The sequence below is a fragment of the Hesperophylax consimilis genome, chromosome 25 (genome assembly GCF_061612785.1).
Source record: "Hesperophylax consimilis isolate HC1 chromosome 25, BYU_Hcon_1.0, whole genome shotgun sequence".
In the NCBI taxonomy this organism is placed as follows: Eukaryota; Metazoa; Arthropoda; class Insecta; order Trichoptera; family Limnephilidae; genus Hesperophylax; species Hesperophylax consimilis.
Genome location: NC_142860.1, coordinates 28160020 through 28177520, shown reverse-complemented (window position 1 = coordinate 28177520; position 17501 = coordinate 28160020). Strand labels below are relative to the sequence as shown.

The following is a 17501-nucleotide window of genomic DNA, read 5'->3' as shown; positions in this document are numbered from 1 at the left end:
CTCACAGCGGATAATGAACCGATGTTTGTGGCCCATATTTGTTGGCTCTATCTATATACCTCAATGTACCTAATTTAGCAATTGAGCAGTTAATCTATTTGAGGAGGTAATTCATGACAGTATATTATTTACCCAGTTTATCCCTAATCACCTACCCACTCGTAGTACTTAGCGTGACTCATTTGGATGAATTTGTTCCTGGTGTCACATTTGAATGATGTGGATTATTTTTGTAGATGACTATAATTATTTTTGGTTTGCAAAACAACGGTTGCCCGATCTTTTTATACTCTCGCTACCATAGTAAAATAATTTGTGAGTTAAATAAAAATATTTTTGTAATATTTTTTCTTATAACAACTTTGATTCTTTTAGTATAAATACATATTCTTACACTCTTGGGTTGAGAACACGGAGGAAAGAAAGGAGAAGAGGTAGTCATACAAATATTTCCCACGAGACTTTTGTCGCTAAATTCAGGGACGGGGTGCAGGGGGAGGGGGGAATAATAAATAAAAACAAAGGAAATAAACAAATGTCTTATTTGTATAATATTTTACAAGGAAGGCGACGTACATATGGAAATAAAATAACGTGTTTCATTGTTTATTTAATTTATTTATTTAATTGTGAAGAGAGACATCTAGCGGAATTAAAATAAACAATTAAATCAACATGACGTATCGACCCTTTGGAATAACAATGTTCCATCTAACAATTGTGAGCTCTAAAGTAATTTTCTTCAAAGTCTATGTTCGCATAACATTGCTGTATCATTTTCTCCAAGGGAGTCCGTTACGACATAAAACGTCCGAAAAACGTGAAAAAGAACACTTTCACGTGAAAAATAATGCCATCCCTAGTTTTTAACTTTCTTCCCCGTAAAGTTTTTACAAAATTTCACACTGCATTAATTTCATCGGTTGTGAACGGACAGCCTGCTCAAGTCGAGTGGCGAAGTCATACTGGCCTAGTAAGCCACGCCCAAATGCGCCTATTTGAGTTTGTTTGATGTGTTGTGCCCAGTTGCCCTAGTGCCATCTCCTCTTTCTTTATTTTTTATTTTTTTTTATTTGCCACAATATTTTTTTACATTCCAGTAATTTATAATTATTTTTATTAATTTCAACTTTCCTTCGTGGTTGAGACACTCTATATAACAGGTGGGGTTAAAGTAATATTATAATATAACTGCCCTCCTACACCTCATCCATAATAATTTTCATATTACAAATTAATCAAGACACTTTCAGTACTACGAAAACCATACGTTTTTGATGAAAGACTTAAATCACAGTGAAAAACAGATAAACCATAGCTGCTAAAAATATGCAAATTATTTATGAAAACCGTCATTCTAGCGACATCTGTTGAGTTCAGATTGATTCAGTTTGTTTGCAGTAGACACCTGTAATAGTTGGAATTAAATCGAGGTTCTGGGACGAAAGCAGAGAGGTCGTAAAATCGTCTAGGACGAGAAAAGAATCCCCTGTCTAGGCCTGAAAATAAACATTGAATTTTGTCAACCAATAGATCTGAACAAAAAGCTATAAAATTTTGAGTAACCAATCAGTGAACGGAAAGGCGTGTGTCTACGAAAGACAAAGGAATGAACTTTGGACCCGACATTAAAATAGATAATTAATTACATTTCCATTCCCACAGAAATTAGAGGCGAACGCACTATAGAGTAAACAGTCGACGTTCAAGGGAACGAATCCTGGGAATGTTTACAATAACTGAGACATTTATGAGATAGCGAACCATAGAAATCGAGTGCTTTGAAGTTTTTACAAGTTGAAAAACACACACGCGAAAATGCGATGGAAAAATTATAAACGTGATAGTATAAAAGAAGGACGGTAAAACGAAAGAAGGTTGCTGGCAGAATTTTCAACTGTAGTGCAATTATTTATGATAGAGATAGGGTGTCAAGTTCGATAAAAAATCGTACTAAAGAGAGGTGAGAGTGTTGTAAACTAATGGAAACTAATCGTTATTCGGGGCTCTGCTGGGGTGGACCTTTTATTTCCCTAGATACTCGTGGGACCAAATATGGACTGTAAAAACAAAAACCAAAACAACACTGACGAGGGACCTTTAAGGAACCTAGGGGGAGTGGGAGGAGGAGTTGAGGCCGCCTCGGTGGACTCATCCCTCTTGGGGCCTTTGAGGAACCAAGAGGAAGTGGAGAGGAGAGATGGGACCACCCTGGTGGACTCTTCCCTTGAGGGGCCCTCTGGGAACCATAAAGAAGGACCTCCGACGGACGCAACACGGCGGGATCCCCCAGGGGATCCAGACGTGGAAATGCAGGGACCATCAGGGGACCTGGAAAATAACTTCTTTAAGAACCCCCGACTCCAACTGGGGCCCTCGGGGAACCAGCGGAGAGGGGGGGACTTAAAGAAGAGACTCACTCCAACAACCACCGCTGAGGAAGACAAGGTAAAGTCCCTGTCAGACGATGTGAAAAAAATTCACATCAGTGGGAAGAAACTCAGTGGGGCTGCGAGGAGAAAACTCAAAAGAGAGAAGCAGGGGCGGCAGGAAGGAAACCGGGAACAACCAGGGACTGTAAAAGTCCGCTGGGGACAACCAGGGACCTCGAAGGCCGGAACCAGGCAAGGCAAACCAGGGACAGACCGGAAGCTAACGGGGACCGCAGAAGGTAACCGGGAGCAACCTGGAACGCCCGGGGAAAAGAAGGCTGGGAAGAGGAGAAGAACCTCACCAGAACCTAAACCCTTGGGGCTTTCACCGGGAAATTCCAGGAAAAAGCCCCGAGGAATTCTCACCTCTGCTACCTATGCGGAAGCCGCTGGAAATAAAATTCGAGTGGCTGTAGTACATAGGAACAGAGAGGAAGAATTTACAAAAGAGCAGGAGGCCCTCGTGAGTGAGGCGGCCGCGGATCTGATTTTGAGCATCCCAAAGGGGCAGTTCAAACCCAGATTCGACGAATGCTTCACTCAGAGGGGCGTCCTGAAAATGACCTGCTCCGACAAGGAGTCAGAGACATGGCTGAGGGAGATGGTGCCGACCATACGGAAATGGCAGGGCTGCGACCTGGAGGTGGTGGGGTTGCAGGAACTGCCAAAGTACGTAAAGGTTATGGCAGTAATCCCCGAAAATGGAGCAGTAAGCACCGAGAGGTTGCTACAACTGCTGGAGAACCAGACTCCCCGGCTACACACAAAAAAATGGATCGTCCACGACTCGATCAGGGATAAGAACATGTATCGCCTGATCATGAGTGTGGACGAGGAAAGTGTGAAGGTGCTGAGGGAGATGGGGATGACGGCGCATGTCGGGATAAGGAAGGCCACTTTCACGGTGCGCTCTCCTAACACCGAGGAGCGTAAATAGGAGGAATGACTTAAGGATTAGGCAGTAATGGCTAAAAACTTACAGTTCATTCAAATAAACTTGCACCGCAGTCCGGCAGCGACTGCAGTGCTTAGCAGTAGAGTCACTCGGGACAGTGTGGACGTCGCGCTGATCCAAGAACCCTGGACTTATAGGGGGAAGGTCAGAGGACTAAACATGAACCAAGGTCTAATCTATTATAACGAGTCGGGGGACAGACCCAGGGCCTGTATTCTCATCAGAGGGATACCTGGCACACTGCTACCCGAACACTGCAGTAGGGACTTAGTGGCTGTGAAGCTACAGGTCACGCTGGACCAAAGAAGCAGGGAAGTAGTTGTGGCATCAGCATACATGCCCTATGACTCTGTGGAACCACCACCCTCAAGGGAAATAACGAGACTCGTCCAAGACTGCAGGGAGAAGGGTAGGGAATTGATACTCGGAGCAGATGCTAACTCGCACCACACTGTGTGGGGGAGTACGGACATCAACAAACGAGGACAGGACCTCCTGGAATACCTGATGACAGTGAACCTTGAGATTCTTAATAGAGGTAGGGAACCCACCTTCGTTATAAGTAACAGACAGGAGGTGATAGACCTGACCCTAGGAACATTAAGAGTCTCAGGATGGAGAGTATCGGACAAACCATCCCTGTCGGACCACCGACACATAGAATTTAAACTAGAGGGAGAAACAAGCAAAACGGGGACCGATACATATAGGAACCCAAAAGCAACTGACTGGACTAGATACTCGGAGGAACTAAATATAGGAATGACAAGATTCCCAGCTAAATACGGATGCCCCGAAGAAATTGAGGACGCAGTAGAAGTACTGAGGGACTCAATGATAAGGGCATACGAAAATAGCTGCCCTCTGAAGACAAGTACCAGGGACAAAACACCGTGGTGGAGCAGAAGACTGCAGGAGCTACGGAAAATAGTAAGGCAAGCTTTCAACAAGGCCAAAAAGTCAGGAAACTGGGATGCCCACAAGCAATACCAGAAAGAGTACAAGGTGGCAATCCAAAAAGCCAAAACATGCTCCTGGGAGAAATACTGTGGGGAGGTGGAAACCATCCCACAGACTGCAAGAATCCAAAAAAATTCTTGCAAAAGACCCAGGGGCAGCAAAAGGCCCATTCAAAAAAGCTGATGGAGGATATACCAACAGTTGGGAGGAGGAGTTGGAGGTACTGCTGGGGAAACATTTTCCCGGCTACAAAAAGTTAGAAGCAGATGATACCGGTCCACCACCAGCCCGAGTTACACGGGAAGGTAAGGACTGGGACACTGCGGCTAAAATAGTTACTCCCTCCAGAGTTAAATGGGCAATCAGAGGGTTTGACCCTTTTAAAAGCGCAGGAGAGGATGGAATCTTTCCGGCACTTCTACAGAGGGGCCTAGATACAATCCTACTTCCGGTGACGAAGATCCTGAGGGCATGCTGTGCCCTCGGATACATCCCCATACCATAGCGGAAGACAAGGGTAGTGTTCATACCCAAACCGGGGAGAGCTGACTACGAACAACCAGGTGCATTCCGCCCAATTAGCCTCACCTCATTTCTTCTGAAGACAATGGAGAGGCTAATGGACAGGTACATAAGGGACGGGGCATTGAAAGAGAAGCCCCTCCACGAGTTACAGTTTGCTTACCAAGCAGGTAAGTCAGTCGACGCGGCACTGCACAGGTTGGTGTACAAACTGGAGCAGGCACAAGCGACTGGGGAACTGGCGGTAGGGCTATTCCTGGATATAGAGGGAGCATTTAACTGCACCACTATTAAATCCATTGATGAAGCGGCAGAAAGACATGGACTCGACAAAACCACCAGAAGGTGGCTGAGGAACATGCTCTCAGGCCGGATACTTACGGTGACAAGGGGTGAGGTAAGCATCAAAGTGCTGGTGACACGAGGGTGTCCACAGGGAGGGGTCTTATCACCCTTGCTGTGGAGCCTGGTGGTGGACAACCTCATCCGGAAACTCAACAACAGGGGCCTATATACGCAAGGGTATGCGGATGACATTGCAACTATAATAAGGTGTTGGGATGCAGACACAACCCGAGGCCTTATACAGTCAACACTGGCAACAGTGGAAGAATGGTGTGAAGAAACAGGACTGTCAGTCAACCCAGACAAGACAGAACTAGTAATCTTTACGCGTAAAAGGAAACTAGAAGGATGGAGCAATTCAACCTTCTATGGAAAGGAATTAGAACCCTCTGACACGGTAAAGTACCTCGGAGTCATCATAGATGCCAAACTGAGCTGGAAAAACCAGGTGGAAACTGTAGGCAGAAAGGCCTGTGCTCTGATGTGGGCAACTAGGCGAATCTGCGGCAGAACGTGGGGTCTCAAACCTAAAATGATGCAATGGCTTTACACAGCCGTTGTAAAACCAAGGATCATGCACGCAGCCCTGGTCTGGTGGAGGAGAACAACACTGAAAACAGTGATGGTCACACTCAATCACATACAGGGACTTGCATGCAGAAGCATCACAGGAGCCATGAAAACCACTCCAATACTAGCCATGGGAGTGCTGCTGAACCTACCCCCACTAAACATAGAAATAGAGGGGGCGGCGATGGCGGCAGCCTACAGGTTACATTGCAATGGCCAATGGAGAGGAGAGTTGCCCAGAAACAGTCACACGGAGATAGGAATAAGACTGAGGGCAATTAGTCCGACGGCTGGGATGAAGCAGGACGGCAAATAAGCCGAATACTTCTTCGGACAGCTGTTTAAAGTGACGTACCCCACAAGGGAGAAATGGGACACGGTCCCAGGTCCAAACTCCAAACAGGAACTAATCTGGTTCACAGACGGGTCCAAGATGGAGGAAGGAACAGGGGCCGGGGTCTGTCTACAGGGATCTAAGAGGGAACTCAGTATACCTCTAGGAATGCACTGCACTGTGTTTCAAGCTGAGATGAAAGCCATCTTAGTCTGCGCACAGGAGAATATGAGTATCGGGTACAGAAATAAGAACATAAACATATGTTCTGATAGCCAGGCGGCCTTAATGGCACTGGAAAGTAACCGATGCGACTCCAGACTGGTGATGGAATGCAGGACTATCCTAATAGAACTGGCGACCATCAATAAAGTAACCCTGCTCTGGGTACCAGGACATAAAGGTATTGAGGGCAACGAGCGGGCTGACGAACTAGCAAGGAAAGGGGCGAAAGCACCACTTGTGGGATCTGAGCCGGCCGTAGGAGTAGCAGCTTGCCACACCAAACTACATATCAAGAGGTGGGTCAAATCCCAACACTGGAAGGAATGGAAGAAGGCACCCGGAATGAGGCAATCTAAAGTACTCATAAACGGACCGGACCCTAACCAAACCAGGCAACTACTCGATATGGACAGAAACTCACTGAGGGAACTGGTAGGACTATTAACGGGACACTGCCATCTCAGGAGACACATGCAACTGTTGGGAGTGGAAAACACCAACATCTGTAGGAAATGTGAAGAGGAGGAAGAGACTCCAATTCACCTATGGTGCCAATGCCCCGCTCTGCTGGGAATAAGGCTCAGATACCTGGGAAGACACAGTGTGGAACCAGAAGACATCGCCACATATCCAATGACAGCCCTGGTGAACTTCATAAAAGGGACCGGGTTACTGGCAAGGGAATGAGGTAAAATGGGAGATAGTACAATGGGCCTATGGCCTAAGTGCTCGCGGGGAACGTAAGTAAACCGAGTCCGACTATAAAAAAAAAAAAAAATCGTTATCAATTTAAGATGAAGCGGACATATTGGTAAATCAATTTTGAATGAAAATCTCGCAAAAAATAGACATTTTAGAAAAGTGCGGCGACCGGATGGAAGGATAATACAGAGATTTTGAGCTGCTACAAAGGTCCTAGGGACATGGAAATTGAGTATCAGAAGAAGACAGTAAAACTAAACATATAGCGATATATTAAATTCAGGAAACGTAGGCATTTTACATGATTATCAGGGTAGATAGATATTAGAGTTACACAAGACTGCAGGAGAAGTGACATGAGATAAAAGGTTGACAGTCTCATGTGTATTTTAAAGGATAAACAATCGAAATTCGAACATGATTCTTATTTACGTTAAGGTAATAAACGATTAGAAAACCAATCAAATTTAACGTGGGGCTTATGGGGTATTTAGATAAAGCAAAAGAGATTAAAACTAATGGCTCTAAAATTAAATTAAATTTACGGCCGTAGTACATAAATTCGAGACGTAAACAGATGTCCAGACGTATGATATATGTGAAATCTTGTATGTAAGAGATAGAAGATGGGGCGGAGATCGAGTAAGGCAATAAAAGTGACAGATATCCCAGAGTCAAATTAGGTATATCTCCCATGGAAGTGTGGAAAACTATATATTAATTAATAATAAATGAAGTATGAAATTTTCCTGGAGACCACACACATCGGAAAAAGTGGAGAAAAGATAAAAGAAAGGGTAAAGAACGGTGATAAGGAATGATCCAAGTGGAGAAAAGCGATACAATTCACAATTATCCGTGAAATAAATAAATACGACTTGGAAAATAATTAGTTATAGAGTTATGAGAAATAACATAAGAATAAAGAAGAAATTTGTGGAGGAAAACGTCGCGAATAAAATAAAATTCAAAGAAAAAGGGAAAACTCAAATCTGCGACATAAAGAGAGAAAGTACGGGTAGAAATGGAAAAGCTCATATAAGTGACAATAAAATTAAGTAGAATTTAGACAAATCGAAATTCAAAAATGCGTAGTAAAGATTTCGACATGGATTTAAACAATTTTCGCACGAGATGCATAAAATTGAGATCTATATATATGTTATTGAGGACGGACCTATCGCGAATTGAGAAAAAAAAGGAACGCAAAATCATGAGATTTTAACTACATTTTGTATGAACAGAGGACAAAGGAAGCTTGGGCGATTAACGCAGACTTACCCGATTCGGACCCTATCGATTTAGAGTCGTGAGATAAAAACTAACGACCGCCCAGAGCCGGAAAACAGAAGATCGTATGTAGGCACAATTGAAATTAGGGGAAGGTGTGTTCGGATTTGCGAGTTGTTAAAAGATAGAATTGATTATCAAAGAAAATTCAGATACGTCTTTTGGAACCTGAGAGGGGTATAAAATAAGATGCACACCAGTTTTGGGACAGTCAGTCGAGGTTTTGAAAAGGTGGATACGCCGCAGTACTACGTTCTTGGTAAAAATTAACAAGTGAAATATCTATAAGTGTTAAATTTTGAACAAGTCTAAGTGTTAAATTTTAAATAAGTCCCTGGACTTAGAGAATTTCGGGAAAAGTACAAGTGCTAAAATCAGTGAAATTTTAATAAGTCAGTTTAATTAAATCAAACAGTGTTAAAAAAAAGATAGATATTAAATTCAGTGCTTAAAAGTGTAAAGTGAAAAGTGCAAAAAAGTTACAAGTGAATTATTTAAATTTTAAAAATTATTATTTCATTCAAAGTGAAAACATTCAAATTTAATTGAGAGTTTTTATCGTTAATCTAGAGTGAACGTGTTCGCGAATTAATATTTTAAAATAAATAATATTTAATATTTAATATATAATATATGTATATTAAATATTTATAAAATTTAATATAATATATATTTATTAATATTTAATAATTAAAATTATTAATAGTAAATACCTTCATCTTAGTTTAAAAGAAACACAAAAACAAAAAAGGATTCAATAATAATGAACGCCCAAACCTTTGTTCAAAAAGAAACAGTTCAAAAAAAAAAAAAAAACTAATTGTGGATAGGTTAAAATATTGATGAAACCAGTGCAATTTAGAAGAAAGTTTTAACAGATATTTAATTTATTCAGAATCGAAATAATTAAAAGTTTGCGCAATTCGGAATGAATTTTCTTATTAATTTATATAAAAAAATTAAAAAGGAGTGAAAATAACAAAAATAGTTCGACCTAAATAATTTATAGTTTTACGGCACATCTATATCACAAATATTAAATATCAGCTAATTTATATGAATCAAGCAAGAAATAAAATATTAAATAGGAATAAATAGTCGAAAAGATTTATTTTGAAATTAGTTGGAAAATACAACTAATTGGGTAGGGTTCTCTTCGACAAGATTTTGTTGTGTGGCACCCAACCGGAAAAATCTTGATGGGGGTAAGTTTTCCTTTTATGCTGATTATGGTATATCAATTAAATTATTAAAACAACAAAAGGAATTACGCATTAAAATATGTATATTGTATATAAAGAATATATATATGAGTAATGTAATTATATATATGTATTTTATTTATTAATCGAAGCATCGAAATGGTAGCGATTTTAATACCTACCCGATGACATATCTATATTATTGAAAAAGAAAATATGTATTTATTAATATTCAAGTCTATATATAATCATATATCTTATATTTATTTGTTAATATATGTACTCTTATTTAACATATTTTGACAATCGAGATATGTGCACTTATATATATATAATTATATTTATTCTCCATTTAACCTCTAGTAAATTTACTAAATTCGGAAAATGAAATAAATAGTTTAACTTCAAAAAAGGAATTAAAAAATATTTTAATTAACTATGCACAATAAAAGGCAACATAACTGAATTACAAGGAGAGGTAGAAATATTTCTTAAATAAAAAATCTCACATCTGGGTTAGTGTGTCAAAGAAGGTGTTATAAATAAAGTCACTGGAGAACTGTGTCAACAGCATAGTTTGAAAACGACCTTGGCCGCAACTAGATAATTACCAGGATGTCATTGTACAATGCGCAGCGATTTTTGCGTATTCACAAATACCTATCATTCACAAACGACAATTGAAAATCACGGTTTAGCAAGATTTATATCGAAATATTACATGAAGCATTTGAATACCATTGATTAGATAGTCGCATAGATTTTTATTAGTTACCTGAAACAGCTGGAAGCTGCGTGCTTACAAATACTTACCATTCACAAACGACAATTGAAAAATCACGGGTTAGCAAAATTTATATCGAAATATTACATGAAACATTTGAACACCATTGGTTAGATAGTCGCATAGATTTTTATTAGTTACCTGAAACAGCTGGAAGCTGCGTGCTTACAAATACCTATCATTTACAATCGACAATTGAAAAATCACGGGTTAGAAAGATTTATATCGAATAATTATACGAAACATTTGAATATTATTGATTGGGTGCTCATACAGACCCCCATCAGTTGCCTGAGACAGTTGAGAGTCGTGTACCCTCTTATGTGGCAATCAATTACATGAAACAGTTGAAAAATCACGGGATAGGATGAACTAAATCTAATGTTGAATCCTGGGAAAGAAAAATACAATTCATCAAATAGGAGGCAGTGGTTGCTCCTATAACAAGACCATTAACCAAACAAAATAGAGATGACGATTCTCTTAAATAAAAACGTCAAAACCAAACAAAAAGCCTGGAGTTCGATAGCTCTCCAAAACAAACTATCAATAAGATCTTATTTTACTAGTATTTATTAGTATCACCCTATTCTTACGTATTTATTCGGTTACCAAACCTAGAGCTTCGCAGAGTTCTTGGCACGAGATCCGAGCTTGGGATGCGAGACAAGTAGTCTTTCTTGTATTGCAAGTTATAAACCTTTCCCAAAACGTATGTATACATATATTTATTCGTATGTACTGTTTACTGGAGAATGCGGACCTGCATACAGCTTGCATTTTAGGTCTTCTGGACCATTCTCGCATTTTCTCTTAAACGTGGAATGAGGATTCACGACCCGTAAGTCCACACCAACCGTGAGTATATGATTGTATATAGGACGAAACCGGTTCGCCCTAAGTAAATTGTAGTCCAAGGAGGAGTCGGAATTTGGGGGTTTCGGGACTCGAGAAGAGACTTGAAGGCAGTGCATGATGACGATGGAAGGTTCTTTGGAACACGGTAACTGAGGTACCAGCCAATGAACCGTGTCAAAAGATTGTGCGAATTTCCCGTTGATTCTCGATCATCTCGTTTACTTGTAGGAGGATAGGAGCCAAATTATGCCAGCAAATGGGCTATTCCGAGTTCGTCAAATATGCAATTAACTAATTACATTAACCTACTAAATCAATCTTTACATGTACCTTATAGCAGCAGAATCATAAAGGAGTGGCGCCAAACAGACACAAGAGTTTAATAAAATCAAATTTACTAACAATTAACCATTTGAGTTATATTTAATCACCTGTTCAAATAAACATGTATAATATCTTTTACCTGCGATTAACTACGACTTTGTTAGGGTGCAGGGAATCAGAATAGTTACCATAGGGAAGCTAGCTCATTCAGAGAAATCATTTAAGTCTAGGTTTGCAATGGGAAGACCAATTCAATTTTGAAACGCAACGCCTTGATCAGAACCAAGAGGGTTACCACAAAATGAATGTAATTAAAATCCTATATCATAAATCAAAAAATTACACAACGTTTGATGGAATTTAATTACAATATAAATACGAAAATATTTGCGTTCAAGTTCGTAAATAACGTATTAATTAGTTAAGTACATATGTCTATAAAGATGTATAGTACAAGAGAGCTTTAAGTAGCTTTCTGTAGATATCAAAGAAATTAAGGGTCCAATTTTCATGGAGGCTTATGTGTTGTAGGGGAGGAATTTTCCATCCCTGCGAACACATATGCAAAGCCTTAGAGAAAAAAAATTAAATATCGGTCATAGCCAAGAGAGAAGAAAATTTGATATTGTTTTAAACAAATAAAAGATTGGCGAAAAGAGGAGAATATTACACGTTTTAACAGTATGCTCATTTTCTCACCAATCGCCGGTCTGTTGTTTTAACGCAGCTGGGGCAAAAGCAAGGTCATAATGTGAATTGGCTGCCATTTTATAATAAATAAAAAAAAATTGGGCTGTGTTTTCAAGGAAAGTTGATTTGTAGGTTTGCACGAGACACTTAGCCAAACGCTGAATTGTTCGCGCACACGGTGCAGGACGACGATGAAAACGATGACGAAATTCAGGCTGCCTCAAAACAATAGACCGGAAATTGGTCAAATAAAAATTAACAATAATTACACGTTCTTCAGATGTGTTTCCCTCCATTGCTTATTCAACTAATTCTCTATCTATCTACAACATAATTATCAAAGTACAATGATGCCATTTGCTAAAATGATGGCACATTGACATTATGAAATTATTTTGCCCCACCTAGTAATGGAAAATCAGAATAAAGTAAATACTTAATCACAAATTATGTATCATTCGATTGGTTTTGAGATCTCTCACTTACGTAATCTGCCTTTACATTCTTATTTGATTTAACAAAAGTCACTTACAACAGAGTAATGGAAAACAGGCTTTAATCAAATTTTACAGGTACGAGCTCGAATTTATTGTCGAATTATTGAGCCAAAAAAGGCCTTCCCGAAATATAAAGGTAATTCGATTTCGTTTGGAAATTTTCGATGTAATTACAAATAATACCCACAGTGTAATTTTGTTCCATAAAAACAGTTACCTGTTCAGATTTTGGAAATAAATTGAACGAAAAAATCTCACATTTTTATTAGTATAACGTTTCTTTTAAAAACTTTTAAAGGTTATATCCGTCAGTGTTATATATCAATGAATAAGATGATAATACTAGGAAATATTACAGTTATATATTACACTGATGGGTATAACCTTCAGAAGTAATTAAAAGAAAAGTTATACCATAAAAAATGAATATTTATTTAGACCTTTAGAAAAAGTCGTTAGGTGTGCCATATAAATAAAAATCGGATATGTTTATCCCAGACACTATCTAAGAATATGTTTATTTAGGTGTCAGTATTGATCGCTTTTTCAAGTGTGATATACAAATAAACAAAGTTGGTGCACGACTAAGATCAATTTTTTTTTTGTTCCAATCTGCACACTTCGAATAATTTATTTATCTCTAGTTGAATCTGTTATAAGGTTCGGAATAACAGCTTTGGGATTTTCCTGTAAAAATAATATCGGCCATGTTTAATCTGTGCAAAATTCATTGGTTAAATTATTAGATGAAAAAAAATTATACAAAGATAGGCATAATATCCCATACTTCCATCAGAGTTTCAAAATTCTTTCAGTCAGAGCAATTCTGTGGTACAAAATTATATTTCAGCACATAAATAACCCCTTATATATAAACAGGCTAGAACACTATCATAATACTAGTTTTAACTTTAATGAAGGACTTATTGTACCTAAGCATACAAATAAATATGGACAAAGTACGTCAAATTACGTGATTCCCAGTTATTTTAATATGTTACCTGATGAAATAAAAAAAATAAAAATTTAAGGAATGTAAAAAAATAAAACTTGTATTAGTAATTAATTTGTATTAGTTTACCGTGATATATTGTTCTAAAGACTTTTAAAATTTATATTTATGTTTTTCATAATTTTCTTTTGCTATATTTCTGTAAAATATAATTTTTTTTGTTTTATATAATTGTAAAAATGTAACTGTGAACTTACTATAATAAGATTTATAATGTAAATAACCTGTTAGATAAACTGCTAAAAGTAGTTTATAGGGATTTTTTGCCTTATATATAAAGTGTGTAAAATAAATAAATAAAAAAAGTTATAAAGCGATTCCTTAGAATTTTTTGATCATTCAAAAAAGTTAGCTGCCGAAACCGTGGGAAAAATTAGTTGGAAGATAATATTTTAAAATCTGAATTTGAAACATTTGATCGACGAAAATGACGTATAATAGTTAGGTCCCAATGATCGAGTGGTTAGAGGCGTTGTCCCGGTAAGACAGATCCTGAGTTTCTTGTTCTGTTTCATGTTTTGATTCGATGTATTAGTATTAGTCATTGCCAATGAAATAAATTAGGTTAGGATTAAAAAAATCATACAGTATACCCAGCGAAAAATATATCAAGTATATAGTCAATAATAATTGTTACTATATCAAACATTAGTAATAGCGGAGATTCGCGAAAAATCTCGGGATATTTTAATTGAAGCTGAAAGGAATTATTAAAAAAAATTGCCTCTGGTTCACTGCCTTTTAGAAGAATAATTTTACATTTGAAAATTTATGACATCTATCCCATGACCTAATAAGACACGTTGTATTTATACTAATCGAACAAAAACGTAGCACTGCTTATGAAAAGGATAGCATAGCCATTCAAAGAATATTTATTTATTTACATTTTTTTACAAAGTGGGAAGTACCACGTTCTAAGGTCACATTATTATTATTTATTTATTTGGTACAATATTTTTTACATTTTAAGTTTTCCAGTAATGTAGGCCTCACTGGGTGGCTTGCCCGTGCTGAGGCCTTCATTTTATAATATGAAAATATAATCTACATAATACATTTAAAGAGAAAATAATACATTTAAAATTAAAAATACATAATACATAATAATATATTTAAAATTAAAAAATAATACATTGAAAATAATCTTGTGTGTTTGGGAGTGATGTGTGTTTATATTGGTTTTGTGTTACGTGTAGGTTTTATTTTTATTTTATGCTATGACATTTTGATAATATTGTCTTTTTTGTTCTTTAATCCATTTTGTAATTTTGTGTGTGAATTTATTTTTATTTTCCTCAATTTTAATTTCAAGTTTTACCCTGTTGAAAGCTTTTATAGCGTGGTATTGGTAGTGTCTTTGTCCAAAGCTTGAATTTATTGTCGGAGTTTTTATGTTTTCTTTGTACGCTTGTTTAACTGGTCTGTTAGTGTTATTTTGTGTATGTTGAAATTTATTTTTTTTGTCAAAAATGTAGTTTAGTAGTGTTTTAACGTATAATTGGCGTATATCTAGTACGTCACAGCTGTTGAATATTTGATCTGTATCAGTCAGTCTATGTTTTTTTAGTATTTTTTTTTTTTTTTTTTTTTTTTTTTTTTTTTTTTTTTTTTTTTTTTTTTTTTTTTTTTTATTAAAAAAAAACCATCATAATTGTTTATTGTTGTTGTTATACGCCCATAGGGGCTTTTACATAGATTATAAATAAGTTTTACATAAGTTATCGAGTTAGAATTTATACTAAGAGTTATAAAAGTGAAGAATTTTAAAAAAATATACAAGTAGTTTTTGAAGAATATGGCGTAAAGAAACATTTTAAACAACATAATATTTAACAATAACAAAGAACAAAATATAATATAAAACATTACAATAACATATCTAATCGTTAAATCTATTACAATAATTTGTATGATTCCACAAAGTGTTGGTTTAATTTGAATTTAAGATTATAAAGGGAATCATGGAATATATCTATAATACCACCAAACTTGTTGCCCAAATCATGCATCCTATTGGTAAGTGAGTTTGACTGATAGTTGGTTTTATATGTGTCGCAAAAGAATGTTGTATTTTGTCTAGTATTTCTTGTCGGTACATAGAGTTTAATAGCAGCAACGATGGCAGGGCTGTCAATAAGTAATAATATTACCGGGATGTAATAATATTACCTTTAAGATCGTTTTCTGTGCGGTTTCTATGTAATTGATAGCTGAGTTTGTTGCTCCTCCCCAAGCAATAATTCCATATTCTATTATTGATTGGCAAAGTGCAAAATATATTGTTTTCAATTGTTTTATTTTATATTTGTTTCTTATGTTTTGGAAAATGTGTATTGTTATGAGAAGTTTATTTGTTATTTGTTTGATGTGAGGTATCCTTCTAAGGTTATGGTCAATTACGATTCCTAGATACTTTATTTGTTCTATTTTTTCTAGAGGAGGGTAATCGCAGATGTTGGTGTTTAAACATTCGTGTATATTCATACTCACAATGTGTGAACGAATGAAATAGTTGGGACCTAGTTCAGTAAAACCACGCACGTCTTACCTTGCGTTTATACCTCACAAGTGCTCCCTACCGTCTGGAGCCAGCGAGACTATGGCACCCCCAATTGGGTTCGTTGTGAGGCTGAAGGTATTGGGGAGGAAAAGGAGATGGGGTATAAGAAGGTGGAGGAGTGCCTGACCACTATTTCAAGCAACGAATAAATAATGAATGTTGAAATTAAAAAGCCATGTTTTTGTTCCATAATTTTCATTTTTCAAATAAAAAAAGTGCTGCAACTTAAAAAATCAAGACAGAGAAAGCATGACTCATTCAATGATATTTTGAATTAATTTAAAACTGTTTCCACTTATTTTATAAAATTAATTGGAAAAAAGTTTAAAATTATTTCAACATATATCATTCATTGCAATGGAATTTCAACATGAATTTTCAGTATCAAAAACACACTTTCATTAATTCGTCAGTTCAAGCTGCTTCCGAAAAAAAATAGATCCTTCTTTACAGTTAAAATGTTCAGTATATATTTTATACATTACATAATATTTTTATGTTTTTTTTTATAGTTTTTTTTTATTAGTAAAAAAAAGATACACGAATTACATTACACAATATAAAACAGTTATTAATTACATAATATAATATAATATAAGTATTTGATGTACCCCCATAAATAAGCAGGGCTTGTGTGTATGGGGGGTGTTGTTATATTGGTTTATATTTGATATGATTTAGTTCAACTGTTCGGATTACTTTTTAAGGTGGCTTTTAAATTCGTTTATATTTGCATTCATGTTTCTAATTTTTTCTGGTAATGAGTTAAAAAATTTAACTCCGAGATATTCATGGTTGAACTGTCCTATTGTTTTTTTACATTTAGGAGTAGGAAGTATTGACGTTTGTCTAAGATTTCTGTTATTTTTAAAGGGTGCAATTTTATTTTGAATATAGTTTTTATAAATTTGTAATGTTGCATGGTAGAAGTATAATGTACTTAATTTTCTGACCTTAAATTGTTTGAATAAAAGTTCGGACGAATATGAATAGGGTTTTTTTTAAATATAGTTTTTATTATTAGTTTTTGTGATACGTAAATTGTTTGTGTTTGATTTTTATATGTACCGCCCCAGCCTATAATGCCGTATTGTATAATTGATTGACAGTAATTTTTCGTTTAAAATATCTCTTAAACATATATGACAGTATTATTACGCTCAAATATGTCGTACATCGGACTGAGGCCAAAAGAAGTGGTGCCCTCTATGATCCGATAGAGTCGGATAGAGTACT

At 36.6% G+C, this 17501-nt stretch overlaps 1 protein-coding gene across 1 annotated transcript; it reads left to right on the top strand.

The window, feature by feature from the left end:
- The first annotated feature begins 3396 nt into the window (after nucleotides 1–3396).
- Nucleotides 3397–4530, top strand: LOC149411765 (uncharacterized). The gene has a single exon (XM_089646731.1). The coding sequence runs from the start codon at nucleotides 3397–3399 to the stop codon at nucleotides 4528–4530; it is 1134 nt and encodes a 377-aa protein (XP_089502857.1).
- The last annotated feature ends 12971 nt before the right edge of the window (nucleotides 4531–17501 follow it).